Raw genomic sequence first — 16,283 nt, forward strand, 5'->3', positions numbered from 1 at the left:
TGTTGTAACAAGTAAACATATATGTGTCATAAATGCCTGTGGTTGCATTGTTTTGGTTTTGTTGTTTTATAAATCAGTCACCTGTGACTTTTAGATTCTTTTGATGTTTCTCTCCAGTAATCATCAACCTTTATTAATAATTATTTCTGCACACAGCTGTATGTAGTCTTTCCTTTTTCTTTTTTTTTTATTGGAGTATAATTGCTTTACGATGCTGTGTTAGTTTCTGCTGTAGAACCAAGTGAGTCAGCTGTACGTGTACATACATCCCCTGCCTCTTGCGCCTCCCTCCCACCCCACGCCCCACAGCGCCCTGCGTCTTTCCTTTTTCTTTCCATGGTGGTTTCTTTAAAAATATCTATACGTGGATAGAAAAGATATGCAAACCTCAAAGCAGTTTTCTTAGGATGTCTGCATGTATATTTAATTTTAATGTTTTTCTAAAATAAATCTAAATAAAAATTCATCAGATGGTATGGCACCTGAAGTAAATGCTAAATGTTGTAGTCCTTTGTAAAACCACATTAAGTCATAGAAGATTATCAAACTCAAGCAACCATTGAGGTTAAAGTTAGTATCATTCAACAATTTTAAGAACCTTTAAAATTAGTTAATAAATCTCTTTTATAACGAGGCAAAATCAGTAGGGTGAAATTTTTTTTAAAAATCGGTAAATTTGTCCAATTTTACACTTTAATGATGTAGAAAAATATGTGCTAAAGATTCTAGAAGGCCATAGTCAAAATTACTTTTGAAAAGTTGGGCCTTTGTTCAAAAAGAAATGTATAAAATTAACTAGATCTTTAAAAAAAAATAACTAGTAAAACTTGCTTTTAAATGTAACTGAATATTCTGGAATCCTTGGTTTGGAAAAACCTGCTGTACTGTTAGGTTAACTGTGTTATATTTTATGCTAGGGAACAGTTTTTTAAGACAGATAATAAAGAAGTATATTATAATTGTCTAACTCTTTAATATCCAGTTCAGTATTTTTTCTAAAATAAGTAGTAATTTAGATAAATTTAGAATTGCCATATTTTACGTACAGAATGCTTAATATTGTATAGTTTTTGCATTATTGGAAAGATTTAATTAAATGTAAGTTATTTATAATAGCTTATAAGACTTCTATCAGTGACTTTTGTTTGATAGAAACTCTTGAACTATTGTGTATCTTTGCAAAGAGAAGTAGGAATACAGTCACCTCTTTATAAATTAGGCAAATTTAAAATTTCATCTTATGAATGGATAAAGAAGATGTGGCACATATATACAATGGAATATTACTCAGCCATAAAAAGAAACGAAATTGAGTTATTTGTAGTGAGGTGCATGGACCTAGAGTCTGTCATACAGAGTGAAGTAAGTCAGAAAGAGAATAACAAACACCGTATGCTAACACATATATATGGAATCTAAGAAAAAAAAAAAAGTTCATGAAGAACCTAGGGGCAAGACGGGAATAAAGATACAGACCTACTAGAGAATGGACTTGAGGATATGGGGAAGGGGAAGGGTAAGCTGTGACAAAGTGAGAGAGTGGCATGGACATATATACACTACCAAACGTGAAGTAGATAGCTAGTGGGAAGCAGCCGCATAGCACAGGGAGATCAGCTCTGTGCTTTGTGACCACCTAGAGGGGTGGGGTAGGGAGGGTGGGAGGGAGGGAGACGCAAGAGGGAACATATGTATATGTATAACTGATTCACTTTGTTATAAAGCAGAAACTAACACACCATTGTAAAGCAATTATACTCCAATAAAGATGTTAAAAATAAATAAATAAATAAATAAATAAATAAATAAAATTTCATCTTAGATATTTCCCTCTGCCCAGCACATCTTCCTTTATCCCCACCCCCTTGGTGTTTATTCACAGAAGCAAATTAATTTTAATATTAGCTTAAGCAAAATATGATTAGGAAGATAAGTCTGCTACAGAAGTAGCCATTATATATTTCAAAGCTAAATACAGCGGGAGGGAGAGAGGGGGAGGGATGGACTGGGAGTTTGGAGTTAGTAGATGCAAACTATTACGTATAGAATGCATAAACAACAAGGTCCTACTGTATAGCACAGGGAACTATATTCAGTATCATGGGATAAACCATAATGGAAAAGAATATAAAAAAGAATGTATACATGTGTATAACTGAGTCACTTGGCTGTACAGCAGAAATTAACACAATTAACACATTGTAAATCAACTATACTTAAATAAAAAATATTAAAAAGCTAAATACAAATAATTTCTAAGTTGCATGCTGTTTTGGATAGTCCATATTACATTTCTGCTTTATTTGCAAGATAATTATGATTCAGATACTCAGATTTTAACCTTGACTGACATGATTTCAATTTAAGGCATTTGATCATAATTTATTAGACAGGGGTATCTTTAAGAGTATGGTATCATATATTATTGCTGACTGATTTTAAATTGCTGATAAAACAGCTGCAGTGATTATTTTGATCTTGTAGATTTTGTGCATAAAGCCAGAAGATAAAAGTCCCAAGAAAAACTCATTATATGTATTTTTAGACTAATAAAGTTGAAAACTGCATTTGCCTGGAGCAATTTAATTCAAAGTAGACTCTTGTATCTTATAGTATTCATCACAGTATTAAGCGTGCATTTGTCAAAAGTTCTGTTCATGTCTAAGTTGAAAGCCTAATTAATGTAAATGTGCATTTTTGTGCCTGTTCTTCATGGTTATGTCATGAAGGTACCTTTACACTGGATAAGATAATAACCAGTGCTTATGGGAAGTCTGTGATGGGTGAGGCATTTTACATGTAATTTAGAATTTAAGCCTTATAAATGCTCTATCAACTAGTCATTATTATCTCCATTTTACTGTGAGGATGTTGAAGTTCAAAGAAGTTAAGAGTCTTGCTTATGGTCATGTAAGCAAATTAGTGGAAGTTAATTGAATTTGAACCCAAGTCTGACTCCAGAGCCCATGTGTGTTTCACTGTGCCATATTTTTTTCCTATGAGGAAAAATGTGTCAGTTCTGTGGATTGTATAAGTCATAAAAAGTAATCCCCCTTTTCAGCAAACCTGATATGTGAAAATCTAGATTTGCCAATATACAAATTTGGGATATTCTTTATTCTTGTGAGATGATTCATCTCATGTTCTTTAAATGACACGACATGACATTTAAAATATTATTTGCTTTCCCAAAATTCAGTTGTTTTACTCAACATTTTAAGAATACCTGCATTGTGAGATTTTTATCAAGTGAGGCAAACCTGTATTTTGGTATTCTTTATTTAGCATGTTCTTCACGAATGCCTGTTTTAAGCTGTAACACCAGGTTCTAGGTGTTAGAGAGATAAGTGGCCTGCAAAAGCAGACATAGTTCCTGCTGGCTCTGGAACTGGTATAGCTGGGTTTCAAATGTTGGTTCCACCTTTACCTCACAATAACTGTATGATCTTATTAGCAGGTTCCTTAGCCCTCTTAGGCTCTTTCTTCATCTGTGAGAAGGAAAAAATAATAGTACCTTTCTTAGGGTCATCGTGAGAATTAATTGAGATAATATATGTGCATAGCATGGTACCTGGCATGTAATAAAACAATAAATGTTACCTTTTTATCGTCTTAAAAATAGCACTTGAAATATAAGTAATTTTCTTTAAAAAAAATAACTGAACAAGCTTAATTGGTATGATGATCTTCAGTCTGGGATGGTAGTCATCTTTTTTGTATCATTTGAAAAGTCTCATAAGTGTTTCCCTTCATTTGTTCTGCACACTGCACACATTTTAGAAATATAGTACACCATAAGCTATGTGTTCATTTTTAATATTTTAAGGGCAATGCCAGAATCACTGTGTGGTGTAATTCCAAATACAGGCGTGTATATGTTTGGCTCATGGCAAGTACAGTAACCTATTTTTTATTACCTTTCTTCTGAAAAAGAAGATGACAAGTCACTTTGTGATTTATTCTTTGGAGCAATATTTACTTATGAGAAAAGATTTGAGGAAGAAATTCTTCATTGACTACAAACAAAAATGTTATGACAGCTTCACTCTGACTTACAGTTGGCATTTTGTATGATTTCTTGAATTTTTTGAATGGAAAGTATTTCTAAGTTTTTTTTTTTAAATAGTGAAATTTAAAAACTAGATATTTTCTGTACACTTACAGTATTTAGGCAGTTGAATATGTAAATACAAGTGCAAGTAATTTTGAATTTAAAAAGGTACATTTATGAAAAGTTACACAAGAGTTATCAATCTAGCCATATTTCCTTGTAGATTCCTAAATTGTTTTAGGATATTATGATTTATCAAAAGCTTGAGGAAAAATTAAATGCATTCCAGAAACGATTTTTTAGAGATGTACAAAAACATGAGTGACAAATTTCTTTAAGTAATGGTTTCCATCAATAATTTTGTTATAACAGTTAAATTTTCTTTTTGTGAACTGATGCAAAAACTTCACTTATAATACTTCTAAGGAGATTTGTTCAGCTGTATTTCCTGTAAAAAGAGATGTCAGGGCTATTTTTATTATCTGTAATGAAACCCTGTTAGAGAAAATCTTGCTTTGACATTAAATCACTACCCTTTTTTTCATTACGAAGTCTAAATGCCAAGGAAAAGTCAACTTGTAAGCTGAAGAGGTATATAAACAGTTCAATTATAGTGACTGCTAAAATAGATTTTATTATTTTTTTCTGTTTTCATAGTTCTTTTAAATCTTGATTAAGCCATTTTTAAGTACCTAAGAGATAATTTGATGCTTTAATAGAAACATTTTTTTCTTGTAATACAAAAAGAAGATTGCATGGTTGATGTGGAGATTTTTGTTTTTAATGTGAATTTTTAAAGGACTTTTTTGTACAAGAGGTTTTTAAATATTTCTTTCAGTGTGTACAGCCAACATTTGTATTACCTCCGATGTTGTAATGGGAAGTCAGTTATAGTTCTGAGAATGAATATTAGCTTTGCTGAGTTTTTATGTGTAAGCAAACTTTTGGCTTATATGCTAACTTATGTAACCTCAGTCAAGATTTTCAGAAATATTTTGTTGAAGTTTATTAAAGTTAAGATTTAAGTATCAGTTTTAATGGTTCAATTTTAGAGGAGCGAATTTAAGATGTTATTTGTTCTTAGAAGCCAAAGGAAATAAGTGGCATAGAAATAAATGATTTAGCTGTTCTTTGGGAGGAAAAAAATACACTCACGTTTAAAGCTAAGTTTCTAGATTATTTAATTGAGATAGCCATATATAAAACTTAATTTCTAAAAATAACTTCTTATTTAGTATGAAGCAAAGAAATTACCACAACTCACTGAGTCTGAGGTTTAGCATCAAAAGAGGCGCTGAAAAGAATAAAGTTCTTTCATAAGGATGTTTAGTGATGCTCATCTAATATTTTTGAGCTTGAAAAATGGATAGGACGATTCTGAAAATAAACTCTTTAATTATTCTAATGCCATGTACTGTATTGAGACCAAGTTATCCATGCTGTGTTGGAGCTCAGCCTGCAAAGAAATGAATTGGCTGATTTTTGTCATTTGCAAGTCCAGCCAGGGTTACTGCAGCCTGCCAGTTGACCACATCAATGCATAATTTTGTGTCAAGTCGTCAAAAGGTACTCTTTGTTTTTAAAGTGACACATTTAACTTTTTACTATAATTATTAATACAAGCAAAGAAGTTAGTAGTGCTTTCTTTTTTTTTTTATTGTCATCAAGCAGTTTTCTAGGAATTTGCAGCAATATATCAATTCAGCTGTAATTCTAGTATGAAATACAGAAACTATGAACAAGCTTTTGGTGCCTACCATTAAAAATTAAATCCATAACTTTAATTCTTACAATCTCATTTTGTTTCACCACAGCTCTGTTTTAGTAGATCTGCACATCTGTCTTGCTCTCAATGGTTAATTTTACCAGTTCAGTTTCTTTGTAGATTTTTGCCATAAGTAGAGAGGATTTAAAATCTTACAGTCCCTTAAAATATTTTATTACCATTTACTTGAAAGAACGATAGATAATGTACATGCTTGTTCATTGTGCAAATACTCAAGACATTCTGATTGAAAGACAGCTTAAGGAAAAATAAACAAATAGCAAAAGCATTCCGTCTTTATTTACAATAGGTAGAAGATCACTGTTTTCACTTTAAGTGTACGAGTCTGATCAACAGGAACACCCTAAAGAAGGACATCTTTAGCAATAGAATTTACATACCGTTAGCTCACAGTAATTGATTAGCAGCAGGTCTCTGAGTACAGAGCTAGCTGGGCACGTTATTTGGGATGCCTTTGATGCTGTGGTTTTCCGAAGCTTGCTGGCTGCATGCTTGTTGCCTTTGTTCGTGACACAGGTAATTACTTGATAAAATGAAGTGCATCGCTGTGAACAATCGACCCTTTGGAGCAATCCAGGCTGGTCAGCAGTCTAAAACCACACTTTAAGGCCATCATTATGGCCTCGAACTTAAGAGTTTCCAAGGTGCAGACAAAGGTGTTGTCTTCCTTCAGTACAAGTCGAGTGCCATTTTCGGACTTTATGAAGTATTTAAATTGAATGATGTTTGACGATATTGAAAACTCCTCTGGAAAGCCATCCAGCCTGCTTTTGGACACCAGAACAATGCGAGATTTTATTTTTGATATGAAATCGGGAGCATTACAGAAGATTCTCAGTCCTTGTGAGCGATCATGGTTATCTGTTATTTCCAAGAAAGTAGTCTCTCTGGGTGTTAGCTGTTCTTTTTCCCACCTGGACTTCACTTCCTCCGCCAGTCCCTTGAGCTGAAAGAATTCTGCTTCTTGTGCGAGAAGTTGATTTTCTCGAAACCCTTCTGGCAGTAGAAGTTCTCCATTTCGTAGGAAGTTTAGAACGTGCCTGAAGAGGAGCCCATCCCTGTCTATGAAATAATGACCATCGGCATCAAATGGGCAGAGGATTTTTCCATTTACTATACCTTCAAGGAAAGTGTCTGGGTACTTGGTCAGTGTTTGTTTCTGAGTAATGTATAAGTATCCACCAACGTTGAGGGTCATCAGGGTGGATTTGCAGTTCTTTCCCTGGTCAGCATCTTCCAGGCTGTTGTGTTTCTCTTCATACTCCTTTTCTTTTTCTCTTCTGTTTATTTTACGCTCCATTTTTGAAAATGCTATTTCAGCTTGTTCTTCTTGGCGTTGAGATTTTTTAAAAAGAAACACTACCACACAAACACGCCTTTATTCAGCCCCAGCCTGGTGATGGAATGGAAATGCTGGCAGCGTTGCCTGTGCTGTCAGCTCGGTTTTGCAGTAGGTGGCGTATCAGCTATGTATGCAGGAGCTTTCTGGAGTAAGAGGGAAAAAAGATAATTTGCATTTAACTATATCAGGGAAGGAACTCGCTGTGAAAAGGTTTTCATGTGTATTCTTTGAAGTAATGAAAGTTACTGAATAAATTGAATTTCCTATTGGCAGTTAAGCAGTTACATATGTTTAACTCTCCAGCTAAGTGTGAATTTTTATCCACTTCTAAATGTCTTTTAAGTTATTAATCAGGCAGGCTTAATATTGAATAATAGTGTCACCTTTTGGAGAATAATATATGTTGAATTAGTATCATTGTTTAAAGTAAATCATAAGTAGGAAACCCAAAGAGAAAGGACCTAGGTGTATAGAATTTTTTCTCCTAAAAAAAGTCACACATTTCACAAGTGGTGTAGTCATTTTAGAGACACAAGTGAGAATATTTAAACCTGTTGTTTGTGACATTGTACTTGAATTTAATTGGATTTGCATGTGATTCTGCTTTGTGGATCTTTAGCAAGTGAGAAGAAATTTTCTTCATGTCCTTTAACAAAAGTCTCTGTTATTTTGGCTTTTTACCCTAAAGGTAAAAAATCGAATATACAGGTTTTACAGTAATCTTTTTTTTTTTTTTTTTGGTTAAGATTTCCTATGGAAAATTCATAAGCTTGTTTCACCCTAAACGTGCTTCACTGCTGAACAAAGACTTGGACTGCTGTGGAAAATACTGTAACCATGTGTCTGTGTGTTTGTGTGTGTGTGTGTGTGTGTGCACGTGTGCATGTGCTCCCTCGAGAAGATAACAGAGAGACACATTCAAAATACCTGCTGTAAAATAGTGTCATGGGTCAAGTTAGTTGGGTTTCTTTTGCCGCTGTTGGTTTTTTTTCAGTGTTCACATAGGGAGAGAGAAAAGACCAAAGCCTAGCTGCCTTTTTTTTTTTTTTTGGAGCTGGAACTGTGTGAGTGTGGTGTTTTTTTTCCCCTTTCTTTTTTTTTCTCCTTCCGCTGTAACTTGCCTTCCAAAACATTTTAGGGATCTTGAGTTTTCATTTCTAGAATTTAAAGACCCAGTGGTAAGAAATGTGAGCATTGTCCCCAGTACACTATTATTTGGCTGATCTACCTGCTAAATTATTCTGAGGAACTGCATTGTCCTCAGAATTAGACTTTAGATTTTGTTAAATTGATTTATATTTTTATTACATTAAAGGTATTTGAAATTTTTTCAACTTTGTGTTGATAGAAATATTGGTGCAGATTCTTCTAAAAATGCTTGCCTTGCGTTTTCTCTAAACAATGTTAGATTTTCTTCAGATATAAAAATTTTACTTTTAATTATAGCGCATTTTGAATTTAGTATTTACGTATCATTGAGCTTATCAAAAGTTCATTGAAATTAAACTAGAAATCTAAGACATAACATTTTTAGGGCTGAGTTTTTGCTTTGAGACCATGAAATTGAACCAAAGATAAGATTGCATTCTCTAGAGTTTTTAGTGTTTTATGTAGAACTTTACAACTTGTTAATAGTAAGCCAACATTTCGACTAAAGCTTCCTCTCAGTACTGCATCATTTAAGAAGAGTTTACTGTTATATTCTAACAGTTTCATGTGTGTTGATTTTGTGGTTTTGGAATCAGGTCTTACCTATGGCTGTGACTTTTTCTGAAATATTGAATAGATTTGGGGGGGTACAACTTTAGAAGCGGAATCCTTGTGTTCGTAGTCAGTGCACATGAGTAGCACCATGTAATGGCAGAACCAGCAAAGGCTTTTGCCAATTTTATTTGCAGTCATAGTCCTGTGTCGGTGAACTCTGTGGGACACCGGAATCAATAGAACATAACTGTAGTAGAGTGGTGGAGACTGTGCTAGAATTTTCTTTGTATGTTTAAATAAAGTGATATCGTTGAATTCTATGTAAGGCTTAGTCTGCTTCCTTATGCACTGTTTGGCCTGTTTATAGATGCCTTCCTGGGGGAGGCCTGAAGCTAGTGCTGCTGGAGGCTTTGCTGCCATGGGGTGGGGAGGTGAGGCAGGACTGGAGGAAGTGGGACTACTGATCCCTTCAGCCGTCACCCCCGGGGCCACCTTACACTTGCTGATGCTCACTTCTGCTTTCTGCTTTCTGGTTTTTAAAATGACTGGTGTGGGTCCTTTGTTTCTGCTGGCTTGCCTTGACAGACCCCGAACCACCCCATCATGCGCCTCTAACCCTTGACCGCTCTTTCTCTTTAGACTTCACTCTGATGTTCTTGGCTTCTGCAAACCTGACCTGTATGATTTGTTTGCCAGCCGTGGCCTGGCAACAGTAGTGTAACAGAAGCCTTGTCTGACTGGGAGCCGATAAGAGTCCATAGGACTGACTGGAAGCTGATAAGAATCCATAGGACTTTTCTTTTATGTCCTATTGCTCCCAACTTGTGGTCTTAAGAAAGAAAAATGGTACCCAGTAGGTCCCAGCTTCTCTGCATTACTCCACTCCATCCCCGTGAAAGCAAGATGGTTGCAGTTTACAGAAATCACGGGGCTTTGTTGATCATTGCTGCTGTGGTGGTTCATATGCCCCTTAGGAGAAAGCCAGGTTGTCTTCTTTTTAGTCTATTTTAAGCTTATACTTACCTGCTTTGGGGGCTGTAGGGTGGGGAGGGTCAATGTCAATCAAGTCCACACATCCCTAGAACTGTAAAAATGGTGCTTCAATAACTATTCCAAGGCAAACATCCATGGTTTATGTGACTACATTTCTCTGCCTCACTGCACATACAAACTGGAAGTAATCAGTTCAGTGGTTTCAGCAGAAGGGCTTAACCTACACATCAAAGATTAGCTCGCTTAAATCCACTTGACCACTAGACTTGAAGATTTCATCCGCTTTGCAGGCAGAAGGATATTTTTTTTTAAAGTGTCTGTCATAGACATCTGTAATCACACGTATAAAAGAGCCCTTTAGTCAACTTTGAAGATTTATTTTCTCATATATATATATATCTATATCTGTTTCTTACTTTTTTCATTCAACTCTTTTTTGAATTAGTTCATGCTGCTGTATATACATCTGTTTCACTACTTGTGGATGGCACACGGTATTTCACACTTACGCACCCAGTAAATGTTGTTTTTGATTCCCTAGTGATGGACACCCAGGCTGCCTCAATCCCTTGCTGTGATGAACAGTTTCAAGCATGTCCTCTTATGGGTGTCTGTGGAAATTTGAGGGCTTGCTGGCCATGTTCAGTTTCACTTAGAACTGCCAGATGACTCCCGAGATCAGCTCTATCAGTGCACTCTTCCACCAGCAGTGCTTGTGGTTTCCTGTTTCCCCACATTTTTTCCAACACTTGGTGTTATCTGCCTTTCTTTTTTTGTTTTGTTTTGTTTTGTTTTGTTTTTTAGATTTCACGTATAAGTGATATCATACAGTATTTGTCTTTTTCGGTCTGACCTATTTCACTTAGCATAATACCCTCCACGTCCATCCATGTTGTTGCAAATGGCAAAATTTCATTCTTTTTTATGGCTGAGTAGTATTCCAGTGTGTGTGTGTGTGTGTGTGTGTGTGCACGTGCATGTGCGTGTGTGTGTATCTTCTCTATCCATTCATCTGTTGCTGGACACTTAGGTTGCTTTCATATCTTGGCAATTGTAAAGAATGCTGCTATGAACATTGGGTGCCTGTATCTTTTCGAATTAGAGTTTTCTCTGAATATATACCTAGGAGTGGAATTGCTGGGTCATATGGTAGCTCTGTTTTTAGTTTTTGAGAAACCTTCATACTGTTTTCCACAGTGGCTGCGCCAATTTACATTCCCATCAACAGTGTATGAGGATTCCCTTTTCTCCACATCCTCGCCAACATTTGTTATTTGTGTTCCTGTTGATGATAGCCAACTTTGAGGATGTAAACAGTGTCATTGTCAGGTTCTTATTATGAGTATATTCATTGGTTAGGCCCAATGCCTAACCAAATTTTAGCAAAACCTTTCCACTATATGGTGATGCTAATCTTCCACTGTCTGCATTAGGCAAAATTTATCCCAGGCCAATGGGAATTCCCATCTTATCTACCAACTCTTGATGGGAAACGAGGTCATTGTCATCAACATTATTGACACAGAACATGATCATAATATATGCTTGCTCCATTTATATACCAGAGATACTCTCCTGCCATGCAAGGAAGTGGAACCTTACCAAGAAGGTATCTCTCTTGGTTGGAAGATATAAGATTTGATAATTCCGCTAGACTCAACAGATCACTCCTTTCTGAAATTTCCTTGGAAATTTCCTTGGAAAATTTTTCCTTGGAAAATTTCCTTTTCAAGGAAAAGGGATGGTCTCAGAAGCTGCCTTTATTAAAAACACTGGGCTTCTGTTTCTTCATTCTCTGCCTCTACCAAATCTTTTTGGTTATTTTCACCTGCATACATTAATGCCTGTTTTTAAAAAAAGATTATTTCCTATTACCTTAGGAAGAAAGTAAAACCAACTACAGAAAGAGCAGTAGCTGTCAATTTTCACTTAAACCTGGCACTATGTCTCTGCCCTGGTCTTTTGCAGATATTTTAAGGCTTATTGATCTGGGTCTTTCTTCTTCACTTGAATTTGATACCCATCTACTTGATTCTGCAGTGATACCTTTATCTGTTCATTTTCCAAAATCTGGCTAACCTTTGGCCATCTGACTTTCATGTCCTCTGATTCCTTTTTGCCTTGATCTTCCTATACCTTTCACAAGCTGAGTTTCTCTTTTTTAATGTGTGGCTTTCTTGTTCTTCATAGCCTCCTGTTAATAGCATTGAAAGTGAGAAATATTCGCTTTGATATTCAGCTGTAATCATGTTACTTTAGCCTCTTTTTTGGTGTTAAAAAATATAAATAAATTACACAGTGTAATGTATTAACATATTTTAAGAATCAAGGATTTTTCTGTGTTAATCTAATTCTATTTGAACATCAAAACTTTAGTTTCATTTTGAAATATAAAATTTTTCTGCAAAATTAGATGTTGTCTTGTACTGGGCTTGCATCCCCGCAAGTACTACCTCACTACCTTATGGAGCTGACTGACCACAGTATCTCACCACCTATGCAGAGTGCTGAAGTCCTCCTAGGACACATTCAGTATAGCTTTTGGCAGGAAGGTGATGTGGATGTGTAATTCCAGTCAGATGAATAAGCTTGTAAATGTTTTGCAGTGTTGAACTGAGTCTTCAGAGAAGCCCAGGAAACTTTGCTGCATCAGCAAATTTTTAAACCTCACTTGAGGAGTGTAGAAAAGATGAAAACACTTTGTATCAAAAGGAGCACAAATAAAAATGACAGTCTAAATGAGAAGTTCTGACAAAACTCCATTCCACGTTTCTTTGCTTTTCATTACACAGGTAATCTTGAAAACAATTTACAAATCATATTAATTCATATTTTAAATGTACTTTGGGAGATGAGTATTTCAGGGAAACCTGTATTTTATAATTCTGTAGGCAGAAGTCATTTAAGTTTTTAAAAATGAGTTTGCTTTTTTTTTTTTTGAAGTGCAGACTATGCATTATTATTCACTGGAAAATTTTATTGTATCTAGATGAGCAAAGCACTTCTATGAGCCATCAAATGAACACTGAAATTATATTGTGTAGAACTCATTTTTATAGTGCTATTTGGCAAAACGCAATTTTGCTGCCTCTTTCAGAAGGAGATGTTTTAAGTTAATAACCATTGTCTACAATCTCAAGATGAGGGACATGACTTTGAAAAGTTGTAAAGTTAATATTGTTATGAAATCAGTAACCCAAAGAGTCTCTGCTGCTGATGCTGTGCCCTCCCAATGTCCCTCCTGTTATCATCTTGTTTTTAGTTTCTCTTGTGTCTTCAGTGATGACATGGTGTGGAGGAGAGAGGGGGTCCTGAACCAGCAGGACAGGATATGATGGTTCATAGGAGGAAATGGAGTTTCTTACACAGAGTAGAGTGATTGCAAATCAGGGATGGAGAAGTCTATCATATTGTACACTTTTTCACGTTTAACATTTCTGAAATCAGGGTATGTCTTAAAATCATTGGCTTGTAATGATTTTAAGCCATAAAATGATGGTGACTATTACAATTGATGGTATCTTAGATTTGATGAAATATTTGAGCAGTTCTGTAAGCTGTTATCCCCATACCACTAGAAAATAAAATTAACAGAGATACAGGAAGAGGAAAAGATGTGGGGGAGAGGAGGAGAGAAATACCAGGGCAGTAGTTCTCAATCCTGGCTGCTGCATATTAGAATAATCTAGCGAGGTTGTAAAAACACCTCTTGCCCACACAGTGCAATTAAGGTAGAATCTCTGACAGTGGGCCCAGTAGTTTTTAAAAAGCTTCCCAGGTGATTCTTAGGATCAAGCAGAGTTGAAGACCTACCATATTCAGGAAATTGATGAGCTCAGGAAAGTGAACTTATCTCAAAGGAGTTCTTAATGATGAGGGCATAATTTTTACTCTGTAGTTATGAGGATCACTTACTATTAAAGTGTCTTGAAAATTGTAAAGAACTAAACTAGTATGTGGTATTACTACTATTCCTAAACATGGTGAAGAGGACAGGAGTTATTGAGGATGAAAGTAATGAAACTTGAATCATATTCAGTTGATTTAAAAATGTGTCATAGGATTGTCTATATTAATATTGTATCCCTCAACTATATTACAGGCTTTCTAAGTGCAGGGGGTCTGTATTTTTCTTCCTTTGTACCCCTCATCACATCTAGCACAGTGTTTGGCACTATTTAACTGTAATGTAGCACTATAGTAAAAGTCTTTTCTCTGGGAGACTTAATCTTTCCTAGAAGGATTTGTTTTTCTGTCCATTTAATCACGTTTGCTATTGTTTTTGAATTCTCTCTAATTTCAAATGCAACAGCCAAAGCTGGATCACACCCTTTGATGAAGGTCTAACTAAGACAAACTATCACAGTACTATGATTTTCCTTTTCATTTATTATTACAATACAGCATTACTTCATTTTTTTAAATAAAACTATATTTTATTTCTGGGTTTTATTCAACCTCTTATTTTTTTTTCTTTATCCATTTGTCTGTTTTTTGTTAACATCTTTATTGGAGTATAATTGCTTTACCATGCTATGTAAGTTTTGCTATATAACAAAGTGAGTCAGCTATCCATATATCCCCATATCCCCTCTCTCTTGCGTCTCCCTCCCACCCTCCCTATCCCACCCCTCTAGGTGGTCACAGAGCACCAAGCTGATCTCCCTGTGCTATGTGGCTGCTTCCCACTAGCTATCTGTTTTACATTTGGTAGTGTATATATATCCATGCCACTCTCTCACTTCATCCCAGCTTACCCTTCCCGCTCTCTGTGTCCTCAAGTCCATTCTCTACGTCTGCGTCTTTATTCCTGTTCTGCCCCTAGGTTCTTCAGAACCATTTTTTTTTCTTTTTAGATTCCATATATATGTGTTAGCATACAGTATTTGTTTTTCTCTTTCTGACTTACTTCACTCTATATGACAGACTCTACGTCCATTCACCTCACTACAAATAACTCAATTTCATTTCTTTTTATGGCTGAGTAATATTCCATTGTATATATGTGCCACATCTTCTTTATCCATTCATCTGTCGATGGACACGTAGGTTGCTTCCATGTCCTGGTTATTGTAAATAGTGCTGCAGTGAACATTATGGTACATGACTCTTTTTGAATTACGGTTTTCTCAGGGTATATGCCCAGTAGTGGGATTGCTGGGTCGTATGGTAGTTCTGTTTTAGTTTTTTAAGGAACCTCCATACTGTTCTCCATAGTGGCTGTATCAATTCACATTCCTACCAACAGTGCAAGAGGGTTCCCTTTTCTCCACACCCTCTCCCGCATTTATTGTTTGTAGATTTTCTTTTTTTTTTGGAAGATGGAGTGGGTGAATTTTTTTTTTTTAATTTTATTTATTTATTTATTTATTTATTTATGGCTGTGTTGGGTCTTCGTTTCTGTGCGAGGGCTTTCTCTAGTTGCGGCAAGTGGGGGCCACTCTTCATCGCGGTGCGCGGGCCTCTCACTATCGCGGCCTCTCTTGTTGCGGAGCACAGGCTCCAGACGCGCAGGCTCAGTAGTTGTGGCTCACGGGCCTAGTTGCTCCGCGGCATGTGGGATCTTCCCAGACCAGGGCTCGAACCCGTGTCCCCTGCATTGGCAGGCAGATTCTCAACCACTGCGCCACCAGGGAAGCCCTGTAGATTTTTTGATGATGGCCATTCTGACCGGTGTGAGGTGATACCTCATTGTAGTTTTGATTTGCATTTCTCTAATGATTAGTGATGTTGAGTATCCTTTCATGTGTTTGTTGGCAATCTGTATATCTTCTTTGGAGAAATGTCTGTTTAGGTCTTCTGCCCATTTTTGGATTGGGTTGTTTGTTTTTTTGATATTGAGCTGCATGAGCTGCTTGTATATTTTGGAGATTAATCCTTGGCCAGTTGCTTTGTTTGCAAATATTTTCTCCCATTCTGAGGGTTGTCTTTTCGTCTTGTTTCTGGTTTCCTTTGCTGTGCAAAAGCTTTTCATTAGGTCCCATTTATTTATTTTTGTTTTTATTTCCATTTCTCTAGGAGGTGGGTCAAAAAGGATCTTGCTGTGATTTATGTCATGGAGTGTTCTGCCTATGTTTTCCTCTAAGAGTTTTATAGTGTATGGCCTTACATTTAGGTCTTTAATCCATTTTGAGTTTATTTTTGTGTATGGTGTTAAGGAGTGTTCTAATTTCATTCTTTTACATGTAGCTGTCCAGTTTTCCCAGCACCACTTTTTGAAGAGGCTGTCTTCTCTCCATTCTATATTCTTGCCTCCTTTATCAAAGATACGGTGACCATAGGTGTGTGGGTTTATCTCTGAGTTTTCTGTCCTGTTCCATTGATTTATATTTCTGTTTTTTGTGCCAGTACCATACTGTCTTGATTACTGTAGCTTTTTTTCCTTCATTTCTTATTCATTTATTTCT

General features: G+C 35.9%; 2 protein-coding genes across 2 annotated transcripts in view; one reads left to right on the forward strand and one right to left on the reverse strand.

Annotated features, from left to right (window-relative positions):
- Positions 1–16,283, forward strand: part of GTF2F2 (general transcription factor IIF subunit 2) — a 143,882-nt gene that overhangs the window by 59,838 nt on the left and 67,761 nt on the right. The window lies entirely within an intron of this gene.
- KCTD4 (potassium channel tetramerization domain containing 4) lies at positions 6,358–7,137 on the reverse strand. Its single transcript, XM_061171114.1, has one exon. It carries the CDS (start codon positions 7,135–7,137, stop codon positions 6,358–6,360), a length of 780 nt encoding a protein of 259 aa, XP_061027097.1.

The sequence above is a fragment of the Eubalaena glacialis genome, chromosome 16, assembly GCF_028564815.1.
Source record: "Eubalaena glacialis isolate mEubGla1 chromosome 16, mEubGla1.1.hap2.+ XY, whole genome shotgun sequence".
NCBI lineage: Eukaryota > Metazoa > Chordata > Mammalia > Artiodactyla > Balaenidae > Eubalaena > Eubalaena glacialis.

Bases quoted from the DNA above. Each gene is read 5' to 3' on its own strand.
- KCTD4 (XM_061171114.1), bottom strand. From the start codon at position 7,137: ATGGAGCGTAAAATAAACAGAAGAGAAAAAGAAAAGGAGTATGAAGAG.